The sequence below is a fragment of the Lontra canadensis genome, unplaced genomic scaffold (genome assembly GCF_010015895.1).
Source record: "Lontra canadensis isolate GAN:19392208 unplaced genomic scaffold, GSC_riverotter_1.0 scaffold163, whole genome shotgun sequence".
NCBI lineage: Eukaryota > Metazoa > Chordata > Mammalia > Carnivora > Mustelidae > Lontra > Lontra canadensis.
The window spans coordinates 18,983-40,870 of NW_022631157.1; the positions used below are offsets into that span (position 1 = coordinate 18,983).

The 21,888-nt window shown below is 54.9% G+C and overlaps 1 protein-coding gene across 4 annotated transcripts in view; it reads left to right on the top strand.

Annotated features, from left to right (window-relative positions):
* Nucleotides 1-21,888, top strand: part of SEZ6 (seizure related 6 homolog) — a 44,763-nt gene that overhangs the window by 10,041 nt on the left and 12,834 nt on the right. For all 4 annotated transcript variants that reach the window (XM_032845351.1, XM_032845352.1, XM_032845353.1 and 1 more), the window contains exons 2-4: nt 11,223-11,870; nt 12,333-12,466; nt 21,168-21,363. In XM_032845351.1, coding sequence (XP_032701242.1) covers nt 11,223-11,870; nt 12,333-12,466; nt 21,168-21,363 — 978 coding nt within the window. The remainder of the gene's footprint in view (nt 1-11,222; nt 11,871-12,332; nt 12,467-21,167; nt 21,364-21,888) is intronic.

A 21,888-nucleotide genomic window follows, 5' to 3' on the forward strand; every position in this document is an offset into this window, starting at 1 on the left:
TCTGGAAACTGGCACCAGATGAAAGGGGCTAGGATACAGCAGTCCAAAGGGCATGAACTAGAGGACGGAGTGGGGAGGCAGCCCCGGCTGGCTTCCTTGGAGTGGGTGCCTGCCCTCTGGGCTCTGAACTCCCTTGCTTTCTGAGGGCCTTTGTTCCTCTGTCTCTCTTCTGTCTGTCTCTTGAGCTTAGCAGGGCAGGGATAGCCCCAGGTCAGCTTCTGGGGCCCACTAGAGCACTTCCGACCTCTGTCGAGTTCTCTAACTATGGGATGGGGCAAATTAATCAGGCAGTGTGGGTGAATAGGCCAGCAGATCCTGGCACACCATAGGTGCTCAAAAATATTCAATCCTTCCCCGGGTTCTTTTCTCACACCTCCATCCCCCACCTCCCAGCTTGTCTTCCCTCAATGCACATATATGTATATATTCATACATAACACAAACACATACATACTTGCACACGTGTTTGCACATACACACAGTCTAGCCTTCCAAGTTCTCAACAAATACTGACCAACATAGAGAGGTGAGGATCCTGAGCTCCACTGCCATACAGAAGGCAAGTGGTAAGTCAAAAGAGCACAGTGTCCCATGCTGTCAGCCCTCTCCCAACCCCCGCACATATACTCCTGCCCAAGAGGTTCCATTAGCTCCTGAGCGTGGGAACTCCCATTAGGAACTTAGCCTGACAATCCTTCATCCACCCATCCATTCTCCATCCAAGAGCCTTCTATACAGCCCCATCAAAGGCGGGGCTGAGTCTCCACCCAACCTATCCAAAGACTCTAAAACACCAGAGTCCAAGTACTCTATAAAAAAAGAGACGGGGAGCGCCTGGGTGACTAAGTCATTAAGTGTCTGGCTTCTGCTCAGGTCATGATCCCAGGGTCCTGGGATCGAGTACCACATCGGGCTCCCTGCTCAGCGGGGAGTCTGCTTTTCCCTCTCTCACTCCCCCTGCTTGTGTTCCCTCTCTCTCCATCTCTCTCTCTTTCTCTCTGTCAAATAAATAAATAAATAAAATCTTTTTTAAAAAAGAAAAAAACAAAAACAAAAACAAAAATGGACAGATCCAGAGAAGGCAAGACAAGCTCAAGGTCACACACCTTGTCAGTGGAGAGAGCCACCTTCATGCTGGAGTCAGAGTTCTGACAAGACCTCACCAGGCTCTCAGCTTCACAGCTAAGAACAGACACTCTAGTGACTTCCTGGGCAGAGAGTGGCCAGAAGCATAGAGCAGCATTAAGGACCAGGACAGCCCACGGGTCTGGGTTCAGCTCCCTTCCATCCCTAGCCAACTCTCCCAGACCATCTCCTCTCAGAGGCGGCTCACAAAAGCAGCCACAGGGCCAAAATCACAAGATCCGGGACATAACTTTGGCCTTTGTGCACAAAACAAGCCTCAGAATCTTCGGGCTACCGTGCTGTTCATTCACTCCATGGCAAACACAGGCCCTGAGAGCAACCTCAATGGGGTTGGCTGTTGAACTTCAGGGAAAAGGGCAGCAGCCCAGAGATGCTGGTCTGGAACTCAGGAAGGTACCCGCTCTGAGGCCCTGACATCCTGTGGCCGGGTCTTGCAGGGCTGGGTGGCTGGGAGGAACTGTCCATGGTAGGTACATAGAGGGAAGCGGACAGAAGAAGGAAGGGATAGCTGTTCCTCCCTAGATCAACTCCTGTTTCCCAACTTCACCAGTGGGCTGGGCCAAACTGGCCCTGGCACAGGCTCCAGGGAGAATGCAGTTCCTGCCTTCACAGCCTTCCTCGGCCCAGCTAACATTCCCAAGGTTTTTCATTCAGAGAAATACCTCCCTGCTGCTAACAGGCTGGTGACTGGAACATTAGAGCTGGGAGAGGGCTGACCTGAGTACCCAGCTCAGAGCCAAGTCCCTCCCTTGCCCTGGCCTCACTACGTGGCATAATCAGGGGGGAGTATGGCAGATTAATGAGTTAACAGGCTGGTGAGGGAGGTGAGGCCACCGGGACTCCAGCAGCTCCCCCCACTCCTCCGGTCTCCCCCAGGGGTGGAGGTCAATTCTATTACCTCTACTCTGGGGCCACCCCCATCCTTTCCCTCCAGGGCCACCCCCATCCTTTCCCCAAGTTCAGTGCCACTTTCCCAGCCCCAAGGAGCTGAGGAGGGGCAGGGCTAGGACCCCTGGGTCCCCAGGACCAGCAGGCAGGCAGGAAAGGGGAGTGCAGGGCCACAGGGGAAGGTGGAGCATGCAGCAGGTGACACTGTTCCAGAGGCCTCATTAATCACCTCTCCAGCCCCCAGCTCTGCAGTGGCGAGACCATATTAGATTTTAAATTGGAAAGCAGAGAACATGGCAGTTAGCTGGGAGCTCCCTCTACCCTGGGCCCCTGGTCATAGCCTTAAGGGAGAAAAGGTGCAGTGGGGAAAAGGGAAGAGAGCTACCCCCCACCGCAGTCCAGAGTCCTGTCTCCCCATACCCCCACACCACTGCCCCCTACCCAGCCCACGTACCCAGACCCTTGAGTTGTCCAGGCCACATGGTCCTGGAAAGAGTCAGGTTAGGGTCCAAGAAGGGGGCAGAGTGAAAAGGAGGGAGCACAGTGGCCATCTTGGGGAAAAGTGCATCCTTTCTGGGAGCTAGTGCCTTTTGGAGCTTGAGGACTATAGGAAGCCAGCCAGGTTCCAGGGTGTGCCATCCATGGGCAAGCACAAATAGTAATGACTTACAGCCCATGCATGTGTTTGGACCCGCATACACACACTCACATATACCCCTAGATCCGCACACTCATACACAAGCAGCAACCCAGTGTGGTAGAAATTTCAAGCCCAGACTGGGGAACAGGCAGACCCAGTTCAAACCCCTCATTCGCCAGTTTCTTCCACTATGAACTGGGATGATTTACGTTGCTTCTCAGCCTTGGTTCTTTCATATGTAAAGTGGAAAATATTGATTCCAAGCATGAAAGGCTGTTGCTCCGGGGTTGGGGGGGAGACAGCTCTCTCAAAGGTCCTCCCCTGCCCATAGAGGGTGCTCAGTAACTGTGAGGCCATGGCCTCAAGGTCAGCCAGCTGCTCTGGGGCTGCCCTGGGAGCCCTGGGGAGGGGCAGGCCAGGTGCCCTGTCCCCTGTGCTCATGACTGGGCAGGGAGTTGTGGCAAGCCAACAAAGCACAGAGGACATTGTCACTGGACATTCACACACCCTGGTCCCATCCTGGGCTGTATCCCAAGAGACCAAGGCTTCCTGGCTTTTGGCCAACCACAAAGCCCTCCTAAACTGGTTCTATCTGTATTTCCAAAATTGCCCATCAAACACCCCACCCCTCAGAACACCAGTGCTCAGCCAAGGTTGGGAAGCCAACAGCATTGGTGGGTAGCACTCATCCTCCCCAAAGGGTGAGTGGTGATAGGCCCAGCTCTCATAAGACCTTTTGGAAAATCTAAAGAAGCTCCAGGGCTCCTTGTCATTTCTCCCTGCCAACCCCAGTCCCCACTTTTCTAAGCTTAAAGGAGGAGAGCAGAGACTGCCATGCCATCTTAACTCTTCTCCAGGACCCCAGCTCTAGACTCTTCCCTTTTGAGAGGTCGTGAAAACTATGGGAGGTAAGGTTAGGTTTGAGCTACTTTCTGTTATGATAGCAATAACCACATGTGGCTATTTCAATGTAAGTTCGGTTACGTGAAATACAATTTAAAATTCAGTCTCTCGGTCTCCCAAACCACATTTCAAGGGCCCAAATCACCATGTGTGGCTACTGGCTACCATACTGGACATGCAGATATAAAATGTTCCTCCTCATCACAAAAAGTTCTGTTAGATAGCACTGCCCCAGGGCTGGATCACCCCTGGGTTTGAATCTGATATATTCAAATTAGTCATCTTGGGAACTGTGCTCCCTGGGTCCCAGTTTCTCCATCTGTAAAATGGAATAATGAAAGTTCACAACTCACAGAGTTATTGTGGGAATTGAACAAGTTAATTCTGGTAAAGCCCTTCGAATGGTGCTGGGCGTGTGACAGATTTTCAATCAACAGTAACATTCCATATTTTTTAAAAGATTTTATTTATTTATTTGACAGAGAGAGAGATCACAAGTAGGCAGAGAGGCAGGCAGAGAGAGAGGGGGAAGCAGGCTCCCTGCTGAGCAGAGAGCCTGATGCGGGGCTCGATCTCAGGACCCTGGGATCATGACCTGAGCTGAAGGTAGAGGCTTTAACCCACTGAGCCACCCAGGCACCCCAACATTCCATATTTTTATTCATAAAGTTCTCTTTGGCTCAGTGGATCTTAGGAGGTGAGATCTGCCAGGGTCCTCGGATACTTCTCCCATTTTACCAGTGGGGAGATGGAGACTCGGGTTTGGGAAGCGATTTGTGTAGGGGACCCCAGCCTGTTAGGGGCTGGACCAGGACCAGGTGGGCTGACTCCTGGCTGGTGGTCTCTACTTACCCCCATACCTGCTCTCTCCATCTAGCAAGAAGACCCAAACCTTGAGATGCCAAAGCCCAGGGTTATCCACCACCCCAACCCACGATGCTGGGAGACAAATCTACCCCTGACAGCTTAGGAAGTAGTGAGCTCTCTGTCCCCAGAGGTATGCCCACAGATGGTACACAGCCCCAGAAGTTTTAGAGAGTTTATTCTTCAGAGCAGTTGGGCAAGATGCTCCCTGAGCCCCAACATCCTGACCCCCAGCCCTGCTCCAAGTTTGCTGCATCACCTGGGAAAGCCCTCTGGACTCAGGTTCCTTTTGTGTTAATGAGGGAGGGATGAGATGTTCACAAAGGCTACGTGGGCTCAGATTCTGGGAATCAGTGTCTTCCCTGCCTGGGGCCTGGCCAAGAAGGGGTGCCTCCATTCATATCTGCACTCCAGATTTTACTGGACTGCCAGGGGTTGACCAAGAGAGGGTAGTAGAAGGGTGTGATGAGAAGGTGGACGGTGGCAGAGAAGAAGAGGATGGTCTGGGACTGGGCGGCCCACTAGCTTGTGTCAGCAGACACTCTTCCTCAATTGCCAGTTGGGGCTGTGCTGGGGAACTGCCAAGGGATGGCTGCCCATCTTTTCCCTGTAGGACCCGCCCCTGCCCGCCTCTGCCCTCCCCTGCCCACCCCTGCTGGACAAGGGCCAGGCACTTTGGGGAGAAGGGAGCCTTCCAAGTATTCAGACAGGCAGAATCCTTGAGCCTACCCTTCACTGTGCCAAGCACCAGGGGTCAGCATTTGTGGGCAGAGATGTGGGAAGAGAGAGGCCTTGTGCTGGACCCTTGCTCACAGACCCAATCAGTACGTGTGCAGAGCATCCCCCGCCAGGGAGTCCCCCCCAGGAGGTCAGAGGTGGGAGCTATTGTGACTCATTTGGCCAGCACCAACGGCTCCCCAGAAGGGGGATAGGAGCTGGGCCTAGTAGGATGGGGAGGGTTTGAAGAGACAACGGAAGAGTGAGCAAATGGGGCAGAAGGAAGAAGGCACCTGTTCTAGCTGAGAAGGTCCCTTTGAGTGTATCTCTGTGTCTGCTCTAACCACTGTCCCCATGGGAAACCATGGGGACTTCCTTCCCCATCACCCCAAGCTGTGGGGCTCCCATGACAAGTGCCCTAAGATAGTGGGGCCAGGCTGCTGGAAAGACAGTCCGGAGGCCCCAGGGAGAGATTGGACAGAAATGAGCTATGGAGCTGTCCAGCTCGGGGTTCCATTCCCAGGCTTGCCACTCATTAGACGTGAGACCTTGGATGTGTTACTTAACCACTCTGGACTTGGGAGTCTTTATCTCTGGGGATAATGATACAAACCTCCTTAGAGGAAGGGGAGGAGGAGTGTGGCACGTGAAGGTACTGGGTGAACACTGAGTCCTGGCAGCTGCCCGGCTCCAGATGAGGCTGAATGTGTCCATTCAGGCTCTGCCATGTCTTCTGGGTGACCTTGGAGAACCACACTCCAGCTCTGGGCCTCAGTTTCCCCATTTGTCACACAGGGCTTATATCGCCTTTCCTGTTAATACAAGTAATCAGACAGCAGCAAACCGACCTCAGATGTGGGGATAGTGGCTGTAAATATCACAGGAGCACATAGAATTAGATCAGAAGCCTCCAGAACTGGACCTCAGGCCTCAGGGGCCCTATGTGGCCCTGCTAGCTTCTAGCTGGGGTCTCTTATTTCAGGCGGCAGGCCTGGGCCCAGTAGTACTGTCATTATGAAGACCAGGCTGGGGCTCTGGGGGCCCAAGCTCTCTCACTCTCAGGACCTCTCTTCCCTCCCATGGGCTCTGGGATAATGAGGGTCTGCAGGGGCCAGGCCCTCACTAATCCCCTATTAAAACTTGAAAGGGGCCAGGGAACCTCCAGAATAAACTCATTAACTTTTATGGGATAATAAATGTATCCCATTAAATTCTCATTCTTATGCTGGGCCAGCTTAACCTCCAGAACCCAGAGGGGTGGGCTCCCTGCCCACTGTATCCCCAGGCACCCCTGTATACCCACCTGCTGTCAAGCTCCCTCCTTCCCCACAACCCCAGCTGGGAGCCACTGCTACCACAAAGAAGGGATCAAGGCTGACCTCAGCTCAAAACTCTGGGCTCCCCTCCCTGTGCCCTCTTTGGCTTCCTCCTTAGGAGGCCAGCAACTGTGGCCCTCTGCAGGAACTACTGGAGTGACAGGGGCCCCTTCTGCCCTTGCAAAGAACGGGGTGGGGCTGGCAGATGGGAGCAGAGGCTTGTCTTTAGATGGCCCTCACCAAACCCAGACGTCGCCACTCCACAGAGGGAGAAACTGAGGCCCAAGCGGGTGGCCCCCTGCCCAGGTCACATAGCCAGTGAGGCATATGGATTTGGGATTGGAACCTGAGGTTTTCCGGCTGGCTGGTGCAGAAAGATTTGCAGAAACAATAGCACCAATTGGGGCAGCCCAGCTGGTCCTGAGGGGGCATCTGGAGTCTGTTCCAAGCATGCAGCAGGTGCTCCAGGGAGGGCCACTCCACTGTGACCCCAATCCTTCCATCACTCCCTCCACAGACCAATTCCACAGCCCACCAGCACTGTAAACCCTCGGCAGCCTCATCGAGCCTCAGTTTCCCCATCTATAAGACAAGGACAATAATGCCTACCTAGTTGGATGCTGTAAAGAAAAGTCCCCAGCCTTTCCAGCTTCCCCTAAGCAGAGGCTAGACAACCCCTCACACCGCCCCCCACATCCAATCGGAGGCTGTCGGTGTGGATCACCCGACTCCCATCTCTCCCCTTACCGAGCTGGGCCCTGGGGAGGAACGAACGGCCAGGGCAGGTGGCCTTCCCCGGGAGGCCCAGTCTGGGCCTGGGGAAGGGGAGGGGCCTCCAATCCCAAGAGGGGGCCATGGTTGGGGGGTGGGGTGGCACGGGCTGGGAGGCGGGAGCGGGAGAGAATCCACCGGGGAGGCATCCTGAATGGCTCATTAGTGCCGATGAAAGCCTTTTTTCATTTCGTCTAAATACTTTAAACAGGGCTCCCTCCGATGTCTATTTGCATAGCTTAAGAGCTAATGCGGGGGGAGGGCCCAGGCGGCGGCAGGGCCATGCCGGGGCGGGGGGCTGCCGGGGAGTTCCGGGGCTCCTCCGGGGTGGGGATGGCTGTGGCGGGGAGGAAAGGGGTGTTTCCCCGGACCCACCCCTCTTAAAGGGAGAAGCCCCAGGCCCTGCATCCCTCCTGGAGAAGAGGAGAGAGGAGCAGCCCTGGGAGTGCTTTTGGGCCTTCCTGCACCAGGCAGAGCAGACAGGTGGGGGAACCTTGGGGGAACCCGTCCACGGCCTTAGACGCAGCTGCCCTTTGCTTGACAGCGGCAGTAATATCCTCATTTAAAGATGAGGATGCTGACACGCTCAGGGTCAACACATTCTCTCGGACAGCAGAGGCCTCATCCAGGGCTGTCCTCTCTCCATCCCAGGCCTGCCTCAGTGTTGCCCCAATGGGGGGGGGGGCGCTGCCTGCCCTTTTGAGGCCCTGTAGCCTCAAAAGCTCTGAGAGGCAGCTTTCCTGGGCTGACATTTGAACAAAGGGTTGTGGGACACAGTGCCCCTGCCCAGAGAAACCAGTGTTATGGGTTTCTGGTTTGGGGTCCAGACTCAGATGTGCTTTGGGCACTGGGTGGGTGCTCTCTGGGTCCCAGCCAGGAGGCTTCCCGAGAGTCCAGACCAGGTCAGTCTCGACTCAGGTTCCAGATACTAGAAATTCTGATCCCAGCTCTACTTCTGGATTGCATGAGACCTTGGACAAGTCTATTCTCTCTCTGAGCCTTAGTCACTCAGGGGCTAGGGGGGTTCTCTGCTGGACAGCTCCTCTTTCCTCCTGTGAGACCTGCTAGTATCCTGGGAAGACCGCAAAGGTTCAAACCCCAGCTCCACCACTGTATGACCCAGCGAGTCCTTACCCCACCTACCTGGGCTTCAGGTTCTTTGTAATTCCCATCTCCAGAGTTGCAATGTCAATGATATAATACAAGATCTGAGAACAGTCTGACTGAGCATGTGGGTCCCTGCCACCCCTTTCACTATGCCCAACATCACACACTCCCTCTCTGTCAATCTCTGCACCTTTGAACTCAGCCCCAGCGGAGAACCTGGGGAGCCTGGTGGCAGGGAGGGCAGGTCACAGGGCCTCAGCTTCCATCAGAGTCACCCAAGATATCCGGAGATGCCCTGTCCCCAGAAATGGCTTGTCTCCTGGAGATTATCTTACCCTCTCTGACAGTGGGTAGCACCCTCCAGGACCAAGTGGCAGCTGATTACGGAATCAATTTGCTCCTTTGATATGCTATCTCGATCCCATTTAACCAAGAGCTCAGTTCCCCCAGATAACACAGTCAGTGCAATTGACAGTGACATGGGAGGTGCCCATTAGCTCTGCTCCATTGCCCAGCACCCACCTGGCAGCCAGCGGGAGGAGCTCTGCCCGCTGCGCTGCCTTCCTGAGACAGAGGATCTCCTTGCCCTCCCACCCCCAGGGAAGAATCCCACAGGTACCTACCCTGGGAGCCACAGGCCACATGTCTTAGGGGGTAATCCTGGAAAGAGACACTTGGTCTTCAGTCTATGTGATGAGAAAGGTTCCTCTTCCTTGTACTAGGCTAAGATCAGTCTCCATTCACCTGGCAAAGACCGTGTGACATCTGGGAGGTGGGCAAAGAGAGGAACCATGTCCTGGCATGTCATAGCCACTGCTCAGACCCTCTATTGATGACTCAAATGAAAGACGCGGGGCCACTGGCAGACCATCTGCTCCAGGGGGTATGAGCCTGCCTGGGCGCTGTGTTGTTGGTGACTGGCACAGAATGCCAAGGCACAGATGGGCTGCTTTGGTGGGCATCTCAGGAGATGAGGATTTGTCCTGTTTTCTTGGTGCTTTGGGGCATCAAGACCCCTCTGACCCAAAGCAATGGAGAGCCAGCCCTCTGACCTCCACCTACCTCTCCCATCCCATCTCCTCCCTCCTCCCCTTTGTCTGACACATCAGAGCTGCTATGGACTCCTGAACAGAATGTAGGCCATCTGCCACTTCCTCGTGCCTGCCAATCCATGGGGTGGGTGTGAGCCTGTGAAATGACAGCCCCACCATCAGACATTCAGAGGAACCAACCTTCTTCTTGCAAACTGTTAACACCCTGGCTGTGTCTCCCGTCAAGTGCTCATGCAGCCATTTTGAGAGCTGTTAGGATCAGAATCCCCTCCCAGCCTTCTCAGGCAGGCAAAATTCTACAGGAGCTGAATCTGGAGCCAGCATCCATTGACCTTTTTCCGGCAGATGAGGAGCTGGAGAGCCTAGTGGGCCACAAGCAGAATAGGCATCATCTGTCCAGATACGGGGTTGTAAAAGTCAAAATAACTAATGGCAGAGCAATCTGTACCTCAAACCAGCAAAAGCAACTAAGTTTCATCTTCCAAATCCTATCTAATTGACTGGTAGTGGCTGCTTGGATAATTGTGTTGAGAAGGATTCTGAAGTCCCATGTGACTCAGCAAGAAATACCCAAAATTGGTTAACAGTGTCTGCCATGGATTAGGACTAACTATTCTATCCCTGCTTTGGCTAGTAACACGGGAAAGATAACGGGGGGAGGGCGGAGAAAGAAAGATAATGGGAATTCAGAAAGATGTGTCAAATGAGGAAAAGAAGTAATATCAGTTAATCCTCAGTTAATCCTAAAAATGAAACCCTGGTTTACAGATGAGTAGACTAAGTTTCAGAGAGTTTAGGTTATTTGCTTGAGGTCACACAGCCCAGCCCGGAAGTGGAATGGATTTGGGATTTGAAGCCACATAGGCTTTACTCTAGAGCTTGTCTCTTCCCCCCTCTATTCACATCACTGTTCTAAAAGGATTTAAAACTAAAAAAAAAATAAATGACTTTCTGAGAAGTGAGAGAAATAGGACATAATGGGACCCTAACAAAGATGTCATGAGGGATTCCCATGAGGGAATCTAAAACAAAACCCCAGGGCTCCTGGGTGGCTTAATCAGTTAAGTGTCTGCCTTCGGCTCAGGTCATGATCCTGGAGTCCCGGTCTGAATCCCACATCAGGCTTCCTGCTTGGCAGGGAGTCTGATTCTCCTTCTTCCCCTCACCCCACCGGTATTCCCACTCTCTCTCAAATAAATAAATAAAATGAAGGAAAAACATTGAAAATAAAACAAAACCCCAAATATATGAAACATTTCCTGAGACTAATGACCAGCAGCTTCACTGAGAATAGAAAATGAACTTGAATGACCCATAATCTCAGCATAAAAGTCACTGTGGTAGGGCCTGGCCTTCTTGGTAAGGGTCTTACCTCAGGTCTTCAACTCACTGGTTGGAGCCACTTCCTTTCTTTGACCTGTCTCTTCATCTATTAAATGAGACCCCGATTAGGTGTGGCAAATATTTCTCTCTCGTGTCCGTCTAAGGTGGCAAGCATGGCTGCCAGAGTGTTGTATTGAGAAGGATTCTGAGGCCAAATCTGAGAAGAGCGGGAACTCATGGCAAGATAAATCAGTAACGTCTGTCTACCTCTGGTGTTGGAGGAGAAAGGATATCTCATGAGACATCCTGGAAATAGGTGATATCATCTCATTCCCGGGTCTTGGATTCTAGAGCTCCTGGTTCTCAAGAGATCATAGGATCTCAACAGATCGTAGGATCTCAACAAATCATAGGGTCCCCTACGATTTGGATGGGCTGTGATGCCCCTCCCTGTGGGGAAGGGGGAGAATCTCTGATCATGCGTTATTATTTCAGGACTCTCCTCAGAGACCCCAACCACGGGGGATGGGCAGGCCCCAGGCATCGAGGAGACAGACGGGGAGCTGACAGTGGCCCCCACACCTGAGCAGCCAGAACGAGGCGTCCACTTCGTCACAACAGCCCCTACGTTGAAGCTGCTCAACCACCACCCACTGCTCGAGGAATTCTTACAAGAAGGGCTGGAGGGTGGCGAGGAGGGGCTGAGGCCAGCACTGCCTTTCCAGCCTGACCCACCGACACCATTCACCCCGAGTCCCCTTCCCCGCCTGACCAACCAGGACAGCCGCCCTGTCTTCACCAGCCCCACTCCGGCCATGGCTGCAGCTCCCACTCACCCCCAGGCCAGAGAACGACCCTGGAGCCGGGAGTCTGAGCCCCCCATACTTCGTATCACGGCTCCCCTACCTCCCGTGCCCAGCCTGGGTTCCGGGGAAAGGCCCAATACTACACCCCCCAGCAGAGCCTGGACCCCGACCCAAGAGGGTCCTGGAGATATGGGCCGACCATGGGCTCCAGAGGTCAAGTCCCAGACCCTGGGGCTTGGGATGGAGGGAGCCATCACGACCTCCACGGCTTCAGGGGACGATGAGGAGACCACCACCACCATTGTCACCACCACCATCACCACCGTCCAGCCACCAGGTCAGCTCCCCGCTGGCTTGGAGATCTGGAAATGGGTATGGGGGAACGGCGGGGCCCCTGTAGTCCCCTGCCCCTGTCACTATGCCAGCCTGCCTTGCCCTTTGGCACCAAGGGCCAGCCTGCAGGAGGCAAGTGGATGGGAACCAGATGGCCTGGGTTGAAATCCGAATCTGAAGCAATGACAACAGACCCTAGGAATTTTGCTGAACCTCGCTGAGACTCATCTGTAAAATGGTGATAAGACCCACCTCATTGAGCCACTGTGACAACTGAGATAAGATTGCACCTATTAGGTGCTCAAAGGTGGTCCCCTTTTTTCAACAGGGAAATAGGTGCCCCAAGAACTGGGCTTCACCACACACGCACACACGCACACACACACACACACACACAGTGGTCAGCCTTAGTTGAACCAACATCCCCAGAGCGGGGCTTAGCCTTGTGTTTCCTCCTGCCTCCCAGGCCCTTGTAGCTGGAATTTCTCAGGCCCGGAGGGCTCTCTGGACTCCCCCACGGCCCCCAGCTCACCTACAGATGTCGGCCTGGACTGTTTCTACTACATTTCCGTCTACCCCGGCTACGGTGTAGAAATCAAGGTAAGCAACCTGGCTCCCACCGGGACAAAGCTGGGACTAGTGTGTTATTTTTCCAGAAAGGTGCTGGCTACTGGCAGAGGTGGGGATATTCAGCGGCATGGTTGGCCTAGAGCTGGGGCTGGGCCTAAAACTTGGTCAGCCTCTGCCCTGTGCTTTAGGGAGGGAAGAGCTACTGTTCCCAAGGGCTTGATCAGGAGCTCAGGAGAGTTTAAGGAGGGGCTCAACTCTTGGATGAGCAGAGGAGTGTGTGAGGTCTGAATTTATGGGGTTGGGGAGTGTGAACGTAGGGCTTCGTGGTTGGGCCTGAAAGAGCCAGGGGGCCTCATTGACTGACTTACATGCACTCACTCATTCCTTCAGCAAATACTCCCTGAGCAGCTCCTCTGGGCCAGGCCCAGTGCTGGCTCCTGGGGTGCAGAGCTGGGGAAGATAGACATGGCACACCATCAGAGAGAACCATCTGGTGGGCAAATCAGACCCACAGCCCTAGCTTCCTTCTCCCTGCCTCCCTGGGCCATCTCATCCCTCCCTTGGGATTAAGACTCTCTCTCTCCTCAACCCTGAGCCTGCAGGTCCTCGTGGATGTCCCATAGGCTCTTCTACCTCCACAAGCCTCAAAGCTAACTCTTCCCTTTTGCTCCCCTAAACCTGCTTGCCAAACACCACTCTTGACCTCAGAGATGGACACCCCAACCCTTCAGAAACATGGAGCAGGGCCACCACCATGCAATGTGAATGGTGCCTGGAGGCCAACTTGGCCCTTCTTTCTTCCTCTTCCCTGAGTCCCATCAACTGGTGTCTCCATTCTATCATGACACTACCCAAAACTCAGATCTGCCGGCTTCTCCTGTCCATCCCACCACCATTGGGGGTATAGCTCAGTGGTAGAGCATTTGACTGCATCCCACCACCACGTGGTCCAGCCTCCATCATCCCTCCCCCAGGTGAAGCAGTGGCTGCCTCACTGGTCACCCCACTCTTGCGTGTCCCTGCTGTCCTCCCCCTCTACTGTAGTCACTTTTCTTTTATCTTTTTTTTTAAATTATATAAGTAAGCTCTTCTGCCCAACGTGGGACTTGAACTCATGACCGCAAGATTAAGAGTCGCATGTTCTACAGACTGAGCCAGCCAGACGCCCCTCCACTGCAGTCATTTTCCCATATGAAGACAGTCCTCCCCTCCACACCTTCCCAGAGGCCTCTGAACAGAGGCCAGTCCCTCCAGGCCATGTCCAACCACTCCCTCCCTCATTGTCTCCCTGACCCTTTGCACTGACCAGCTAGCTGGATGGGCCGAGGTTGCTTTCCCCACAAGCTGCAATGATATGTGCTAGACCCTCTGCCCAGAAGTGTCATCCTCCTATCCCTTTCTGGGACTCACTCTCGGTGTCACTTTCTCGGTCACTTCTCTCCTGATGCCCCATCCTATGAGTCTGTTAATAGCTGGCCACATCCCCAACCAGATTGTGGGCTCCTTGAGGAGTACCCTGAATGGGGGCCCAGAATGGGGTCTCCGTGGACTGGCTGAATGAATGCACAGATGGTTGGAGGAAGGAAGGAAAGAGGTAACAGCGGCCTGAGTCTGGAGAGAGAATGGAGGTAGAGGCGGGCATTCGGCCCAGCTGTGAGTATCAGGCAAGTGACTGAGAACAGAGGGAAGGGGGCAGAGGAGGTCTGGGAAACAGGGCAGTGCTGGCCGTTCCTAGCTCTCAGCCTGCTCCCTACCCGTCCCTATGCTCCCCACCCATCCCTAAACCCCTGGATCTGGGCCTGGAGCCAGCTATGCCTGTCCTGGGGATGTCAAGGCCAGGTCTCTGAGTCAGGCCCAGAGGAAGGGGTACCTTCTCCCCCCACCAGTGGGCCCCTCCCCTTCTCTCTGTGACTGTTTGCTCCTGCTCTGCCAAGCCCTGGGCCCCTTGCTCTGGGCTGACAGGGAGGGTAATTAGGAGCCTCCGCCACCCACCCCAAGCCATTAGCACTCAGTGCCGCTTAATTAAGGTAATTAATGTAAAATCATCACCTAATGAGAGGTGGCACCGGCTGTGGCTCACCGGGTAGAAGGCACCAGCTGCAGGTGTGGGGAAGGGGGTGGGAAGGGGCAGATGCCAGGCTGGGGGCCCTCCTGCCAGTCTGAGCTGGCATCACCTGCCCCCCAAGTCTGCCATTCCCACTGAAGCCCCCTGAGCCAGGCTGGGCCCGGTCCAGGTCCTCTCCACAAAGGGGCAAGATGCTGGCTCTGTGGGCTCCAGCCCTGGCCCCGGGCATGAGCCCCACCCTGCTTGCCCCCCACCATAAGCCCTGTGTCTATTGTCGTCTGGGGCTGCCACATTTTTTTTTTTCCCATCAGAATGCAAAAGCTGTTACCAGGCAACCCTGAGATGAAGACCTGTCACAGCCCAGGATGGCGGTCCGGAAATGTGGCCGCCAGACGCTGGCACCGCCCTCCACCCCACCACCGTGGGGCAGAGTCCTTGAGGGATCCAGTTGGCCCTGATGGCCAGAATTAAGAGTCTGAGACCATGGCAGGAAGGCCCAGGGTGGGTGGGGAGGGGGAGAAGGGACAGCATCAGCCAGTGCTGAAGCAAGGGTTACGGTTCATCTCCTTCGGGGACCAGATCTGGAACCTCTTCTCCTCCTGGGGCTCCCAGCCACACCACCCAGGTCGCCTGGGGACCAGAAGAATTAATTACTGATACTGCAGACCGGTACCAATGGAGAGTTGGGGAAACTGAGGCCAGCAAGGAAAGGCAACTCCCTAAGGTCACTCAGTGAACCATTAACTCACATTTTTTTGTTTGATGAATGACTTTGCTCTACAAATATAAATGGAGAAATTACCACGTGGCAGGCTGTGTGCGGGGGCGCTGGACACAGTTCCTGGGGGAGATGGAAATCGGAAGCACTGACCGGAGAAGGCTCAGCACCATTGGGATGGAGTGGGAAGCAGGGGCATGGCAGGAATGCAGGGATAGGGCACACTTTTCAGCCTGGAAGGTCAGAGAAGGCCTTCTGGAGGCTGTGATAGCTGCACTGGGACCTGATAGAGGAGAGGTCAGCTGACACACCAGGACCAGGAAGCCATGGCTGAGGTGGTCTGGCTGTTGATGGTTCCCAGGACTGCATGAGACAGGTGACTTTTATTGCATGCAAGCAAGAGGTGAACCTAGGTGCTTCTGGATCGCCCTCCTGCCAGAGGCTAGGCCTGAAAACAATGCTGGTCTCCCTGGGCAGTGGGGGATGGAATGGGTGAGGCGGCTGGAAGGCTGAGAAGGTGCCCATGGCCTCTTCAGACTTGGGGAAAGTCTTGTGGCTTCCCTCCCTTGTGGGTGAGCCCTGGCCTGCCCCTCCTCGAGTTCACAGGGACGGTTCAGGGCAGGTGGAAGGGATGGAATCCAGGCAGGGGTGGGTGGGAGAAACCATGGGAGGAGAGAAGCATGTAAAGGACCCACAGCTCACATCCCTGACACCATGCTGGGTCCCTGCCATGTGACCATAGCTCTGGCTAAAGTCTGGGGCCTCTTTTCATGAGGAACAGGCTCAGGGCTTCCAGAACTCCAAACTCCCCTGCTCTCCATGTCTTGGACTCCAGCCCCTCATAACCTGCTTTATCCCCTGCCGCCACCTCCCTTCAGGCCGCTGCACTGATCTGGGCACTGTGGCCGAGTGTCTGAGCTGCCCAGAGGGAGGAGGCCACCTCAGGTCGTCCGTAAACAGAGGAGGTTTACCTCTTTCAGCTGGGGTCAGGCACTGGGCTAGGCTCTCTTGAGAGGTCTAGAGAAGTCCCTTCAGGATGGCTGGACACCAGACCCTGGGCCTATGTGGGTGCCATCCCTTCTCCAGGCAGCCTGTCTCCCCTGAGGGCTCCAGGCCTTTCAAATGGGCCTGGCATGTGCCTCTCATTGCACTTGGCATTTCAAGAGCCTTCTCACTGCCAGTCTCCATCTTGGCTTGGCTGCTCTCGGTACCATCTGGAGCCTGGGCACAGCTGCCCATTATCCCCACCCTTGTGCCCCCAGGTGGCCCCATTGGAACACAGCTCTCCCACGCCAGGCCAGCTGCCACTTTGATAGCCAGAACTCCAGGACCAGGCCTGATAGGGACACCAATAGGGTGGTGGGTCCATGGGGTGAGATTTCTGGGCAACCTCCTCTTTTCTGGCTTCTGGAAGGCTCGTCTGAGAGGAATTATGGAGGTGCAGGCAAGGCAAGTCTGGCCCCATGCATTTAGATCCCTCTCCCCATCCCTAAAGCAGACTCTGTCCCATAAGGGTTTGTGGACAGGCACAGAGGCTGTCATGTGGGACTGGGGTTCCAGCCCTGCCTCTGCAGCCTGTCCCTTGGTGTCCAGCAAAGCCCCCAACCTTCCCTGGAACTGTTTCCTTCTCTGTAAAAGGAGATGAATCAGATGACGCTGAAAGGCGCTCCTAGCCAGTCCTTCTGAGTATGTCCCCTCTCCCGGGTTCAGGAAGCTCCCTCCTAGGCCAGCCGGGCCGTGGTCTTTCAAGCTCTTGACCCTGCTTCCTTTTCCTAGCAGCTGTAGAACCTGGTCCAGAGAGAGGGTGGCTCCCAGGGACAGTGTCCCCGAGGCAGAGCCCTAGAAGAGCTGGGGCTGTGGTGGGTTGACAGCCAGCTACCACCACGGCAAAAGCATTGGTCTCACCAAGGTAGAGCCCAGATCCCCCACAAAAAGGGGAAGAGGACCCCTCGGCAGTGCTCAGCCCCTTACAGGTGGGATCTCACTTAATTCTTACAACCCTATCAAGTAGGTACAACCATCCCATTCCACACACGAAAACTGGGGTTCAGGAAGGTCATGTAACTTCCCCCAAGGACCTTTCAGCTAGTCACTGATGGAGCTGGAAGCTGATTTCAGGACTCAAGAGCCCCTGTTCTTCCCCTGGCCTAGGAGATTGGCCCAGGCATTACTAAGCCGAACAGGGTGCATGGGGGGACCACAAGGGCTCTACCCCCATCCCTTTCCTCAGCTCCTACCTGCCTGCGCCTATAAGATGCCCACCCAGAATTCTTCCAGTCTGGGGAAAGGGCCTAGGAGTCTATGCATGAAGACAAAGCCCTAGGCCAGGAATTGGGGGTCCCAGTCCAGAATCCTGGCTTTGCTTTGGGTGTACGGTATGACACAAAGAGGAACGCTCCACTTTTCTGATTGCGAGGTGCCCTTGTCTATAGAGCAGAAGTAAATATAATCTGCTTGGACTCCTTTCTTGAGATTTTGTGATACAGGAAAGGATAAAGGGTGTGAAAGCTTTGAAACGACAAAGGGTCTCGTGGGAAAAGTTGTGCCTCTCCTGCTGTGGGGAGTGGGGGAGCACGTGGGTGTGGGGGAGCACGTGGAGTTGGGGGAGCACGTGGATTTTGTGGAGCATGTGAATGAGGGAGCACATGTGAGGAGGGGCCCGTATGTGGGGGAGCACATGGGAAGGAGGGCGCACGTGTGCCCTGCCATGTGTTTGAGGGAGCTGCATGTGTGCAACCGGGCTTGTGTCAGAGTACACACGTGGGTGCTGGTGACCAGAAGAGCGTAGGGGAGCAGGGCCTGTGGCCATCTTCTGGGGGAGGGGCTCACACACCAGAGTCACCCTTGAGCTTGTCCTTGGCCTGTGCAGGGTTCTTACTCGGGGGAATTGTGGCACTGTCCCACCTATGAGTCACACTATTAGGGCATGTTCTGGAAACCTGAATGGTGGCTTCAATGGGGACAGACAGGCCAGTCAATCCTGATGATCTGGGAGGCCAGCAGAGGGCAACCTAAATCCTCCCTGCCTCCCGTTTAGGAAAGAGTTGTGTCCCCTCCCCCCACCCCACGTCCTTCCTTGTACTGACTTCAGGGGCAGCCGGAAGCCAGGCAGTGCAAGACAGCCCTAGATCCTGTCGGAATTGTCCTCACCTCCCTCTGCTCCTTCCCCCTACCCAGCCTCCAGCTCCCTCCTCCTCACCCCTTGTCACAGGCTAGGGGGTGTGGGAATAAGGCCCTTGTGAGCAGAGCTGACATTTCAATCTGTCTCCCAAGCTCTTCCCATGCCTGCAAATTGCATCAAGACTCCATCAGCCTCCTTGTCCAACACTCAGCCCTGTCTGGCCCCTGTCAGGCCTGGCCCTCAAAAAAGTGACAAATTACATTGCAGCCACTGCGGCAGGCCTGGAAGTGGGTGCTCGGAACCAAGGGGAGCAGAGCCGCTCAGACAGCCTCTAGCTGAGAACAGGGTGCCTTCAGGAAGTGAGCCCCGGTGTAGTCCAAGTCCATGGTCTTGAGGCAGCCCTCACCATGGCTGGGCTGGAAGCCAGGCTGGCTGGAGGGGGCCATAAGCCTCAGCTCCCAGTTTTCCCAGCCTTACAGGGTTCTGGGTGATGGTGGGGGGCGGGTTGTTGTATGGAAGGATAGCTAATGGAAACATAAATCTCAACATCTTGGAAAAAGCTCAGTCTGGCCCAAACCCCAGCACTAAAGCTGATGGGCCTGGGGCCTGGGAATAAGCATCTGGACATCTGGATGTCTGTCTGCAGGTGACAGCGGTGGGAGTTTGGGAGGGAAGGGGTTGCCTTTGCCTCCAGCAAGGCAAGATTCTGCTACTCATCCTTGGTGACCTTTTGCAAGTTCCTTAGCCTCTCTGAGCCTCTGTTGACTTATGGGGATTTCACCACGCACCTTATAGAAGTATGGGGGCAAGGAAATCATGCCTGTGAACAGAACAAGTCTTGGCACCTGACAGGTGCTCCATGAATACTAATTGTTTTTGCCATGTTTTCACTACTGGTGGCGGAGTGGCAGGGTCAAGAGCTGGAAGCTCTAGGTCAAAGAATGTTTACGGCAATGAGACTCAAGGCCAAACTCATCTCTGCTTCTCTGCTTTTGTTTCTTTAGTGATTTCCCTGCAGGGATGTCCTCCCTCCGTCCCCCTCCTCCCCCCAGGTCCAGCCCCCCTAAGGCCCTCTGAGATCCACCTGCTCTATGCTCTCCCCCAAGCCTGCAACCCCTCCCCCCCACCAGAGGATCCCTGCCGCATGCATTCAGTGCCACTTAAGGCAGAATTATATGCTGCCTAGCATCTCTCAATAATTACAGATTCCACGTGTGTGAGTCTTGTTTGCCCAACTCTAGAATCATAGAATCTCCAAGTTTGAAGGGACCTCATCCAGCCTCTGCCGGGCGGCAGGAATTCCCCGAGGAATGTCCCCAGCAGATGGTCAGGCAGCCTCCCCCAGAATGTCCCCCTGGAAGGGAAGCTCCTTGTGGAGAGCCAACACTGCTGCCCTGCCAGCCGTCTTTGGGGCCCCAAAGACTCACAGGGTCTTTTCTCCCAGGCAGGCAGAGAAGTCCCCAGGGCACCTCGGTTTTCAGCATTGTCGGCACCCAGAGTCTCAGGGGTCCAGAACTCGGCTGTCTCCTCTGATCTGCCTGGGCTCAGCGTCCATCCTCACACTTCTCAGCCCACAGGAATCGGGCAAAGAATGTAATTCCAGGGGGTCCACACATTCACTGTCTCCATCTTGATTGCAACTGCATCTTTATTGCAACTGGCCACTGAAGAGGGCGTTGTGACCCCAAATGCCTCCCTGGGCTTTAATGGAGAAATGCAGAGGACAAGTGGGGAGGGCTTGAGGCAAAAGAACTGATTGGCCAGGCTTGGTAGGCAGAGGGTGGGGGTCCTGAGATGGGAAAGAATGACCAGCTTCCCCTGGAGGGCAGGAGGAGAGGGTGTTCCCTGCATACGCAAATACCCAGAGGAGTGGAAGGGAGGGGAGGCTGCAGTGTGTGCAAGGGAAGCCAAGCTGAGCAGGGCCTTGAGGGCCAGGTAGTGGGGGCTTTGTGGAGCGCCACCAAAAGATTTCATCAAGGAAGCACTCTGTTCCCATGGCTGACCACAGGTTGGGGCTATTCCCTGGCGGCAGTTCCGAAAGTACTGATGAGGAGGGAGGAGTGGTGAAGCCCTGGAGGCAGGGACGCCGGCCAGAAGGCTGCTGTGGGCTTCAAGTGAACCATAGTAGCCAGGAGCTGGGAGTGGCAGGAGGAATGAAGAGTAATAAAAAGATCTGGGTCCAATAGATTGGAGGGAATGACTGATTGGCTGTGGGGAATAAGGGAGGAGGCAAGATGTTGGGCATGGGATGGATGGAGAGTGAAGCTGCTGGTGGAGGGGAACAGGGTGGGGGGGTGGGGGGGAGAAGGAAGAGGGTAGCTCAGTGTGAGGCAGGCTGGGGGTGGGGTGCCTGTGAGACATCCAACAGGGGGCATCCAGGGAAAGTGGGTACGTGGGTCTGATGCTTAAAAGACCTCACAGGGCTGGTCAGGCCCTTGGACACCCTCTAGTTCAACACACCTACTCCGTCACCACTTTGCAGATGGGAAAACTGAGCCCTGAGAAGTGAAGGGACAGGAAGCAGCTGGTGTCCTGGTGTCATTGAAAAGTTTTGGAGACAGAAAGACAAGCTTACAAATTCCAGTTCTGCTAATCATCCCTGTGCGACCTTGGACATGAACTTCAGATCCCCTATCCCAGGGTTACTGGGAAGGTGAATTGAGCCCCTCCTGCGCTCAAGTGCCCAGCTCAGGGCCTGGGGGCTCCAGTGGCCAAGCGGCGCTGAAGATTGGCTGTGTCTGGGGCCCCTGGGAGTCTGTGGGCAGCAGGGCTCTGTCAGCAGGAAGAAGGCTGACTGCTCCGCTTTGCACTGTCTATCCCATGACAGGTCCAGAACATCAGCCTCCGAGAGGGGGAGACGGTGACTGTGGAGGGCCTGGGGGGGCCTGACCCACTGCCCCTGGCCAACCAGTCTTTCCTATTGAGGGGCCAAGTCATCCGTAGCCCCACCCACCAAGCAGCACTGAGGTTCCAGAGCCTCCCACCACCTGCTGGGCCTGGCACCTTCCATTTCCACTACCAAGGTAGGCCTGGGCAGCTGGGGGAAGAACCAGCCCAGACTGGGTGTCCTCCTAGGGATCTCTGGTGCCATTATAGGTATGGGTGGGGGGAGTCAGCGGGACAGGCGCAGGTGCCCCATGACGCTCTGTACAACTAAAGGTGATTATTGCACACCTGACACTTCCAGAACCTTCCCTCTGCCACCTACTACCTTGTAGAGATCTGATTGTGAAGGGGGCCTGACACAGAACCCGGTAGTCCCAGGGGGCCCATTTCCACTTACTCATTCACTCACTTATTCATTCAGTAAACTCTTCCTAGGTATCCGTTCTTTGCTCTTTGCCAGGCTGTGCTGGACAATGACAATGTCAAGGATCTTGAGGGCCTTGAGGCATTCCTTGACCTCAAGGAGTTCAGAATCTCTAGAGGAGGCAGACACTGAAATAGGCAATAACAATAGAAGGCCTATCTCCCAAATGCAAGGGGTCAAGGTCAAAGGGGCTTGATAGTGACCTTCTGGAGGTCCTTAGCAACCAACGTGGCTTTCC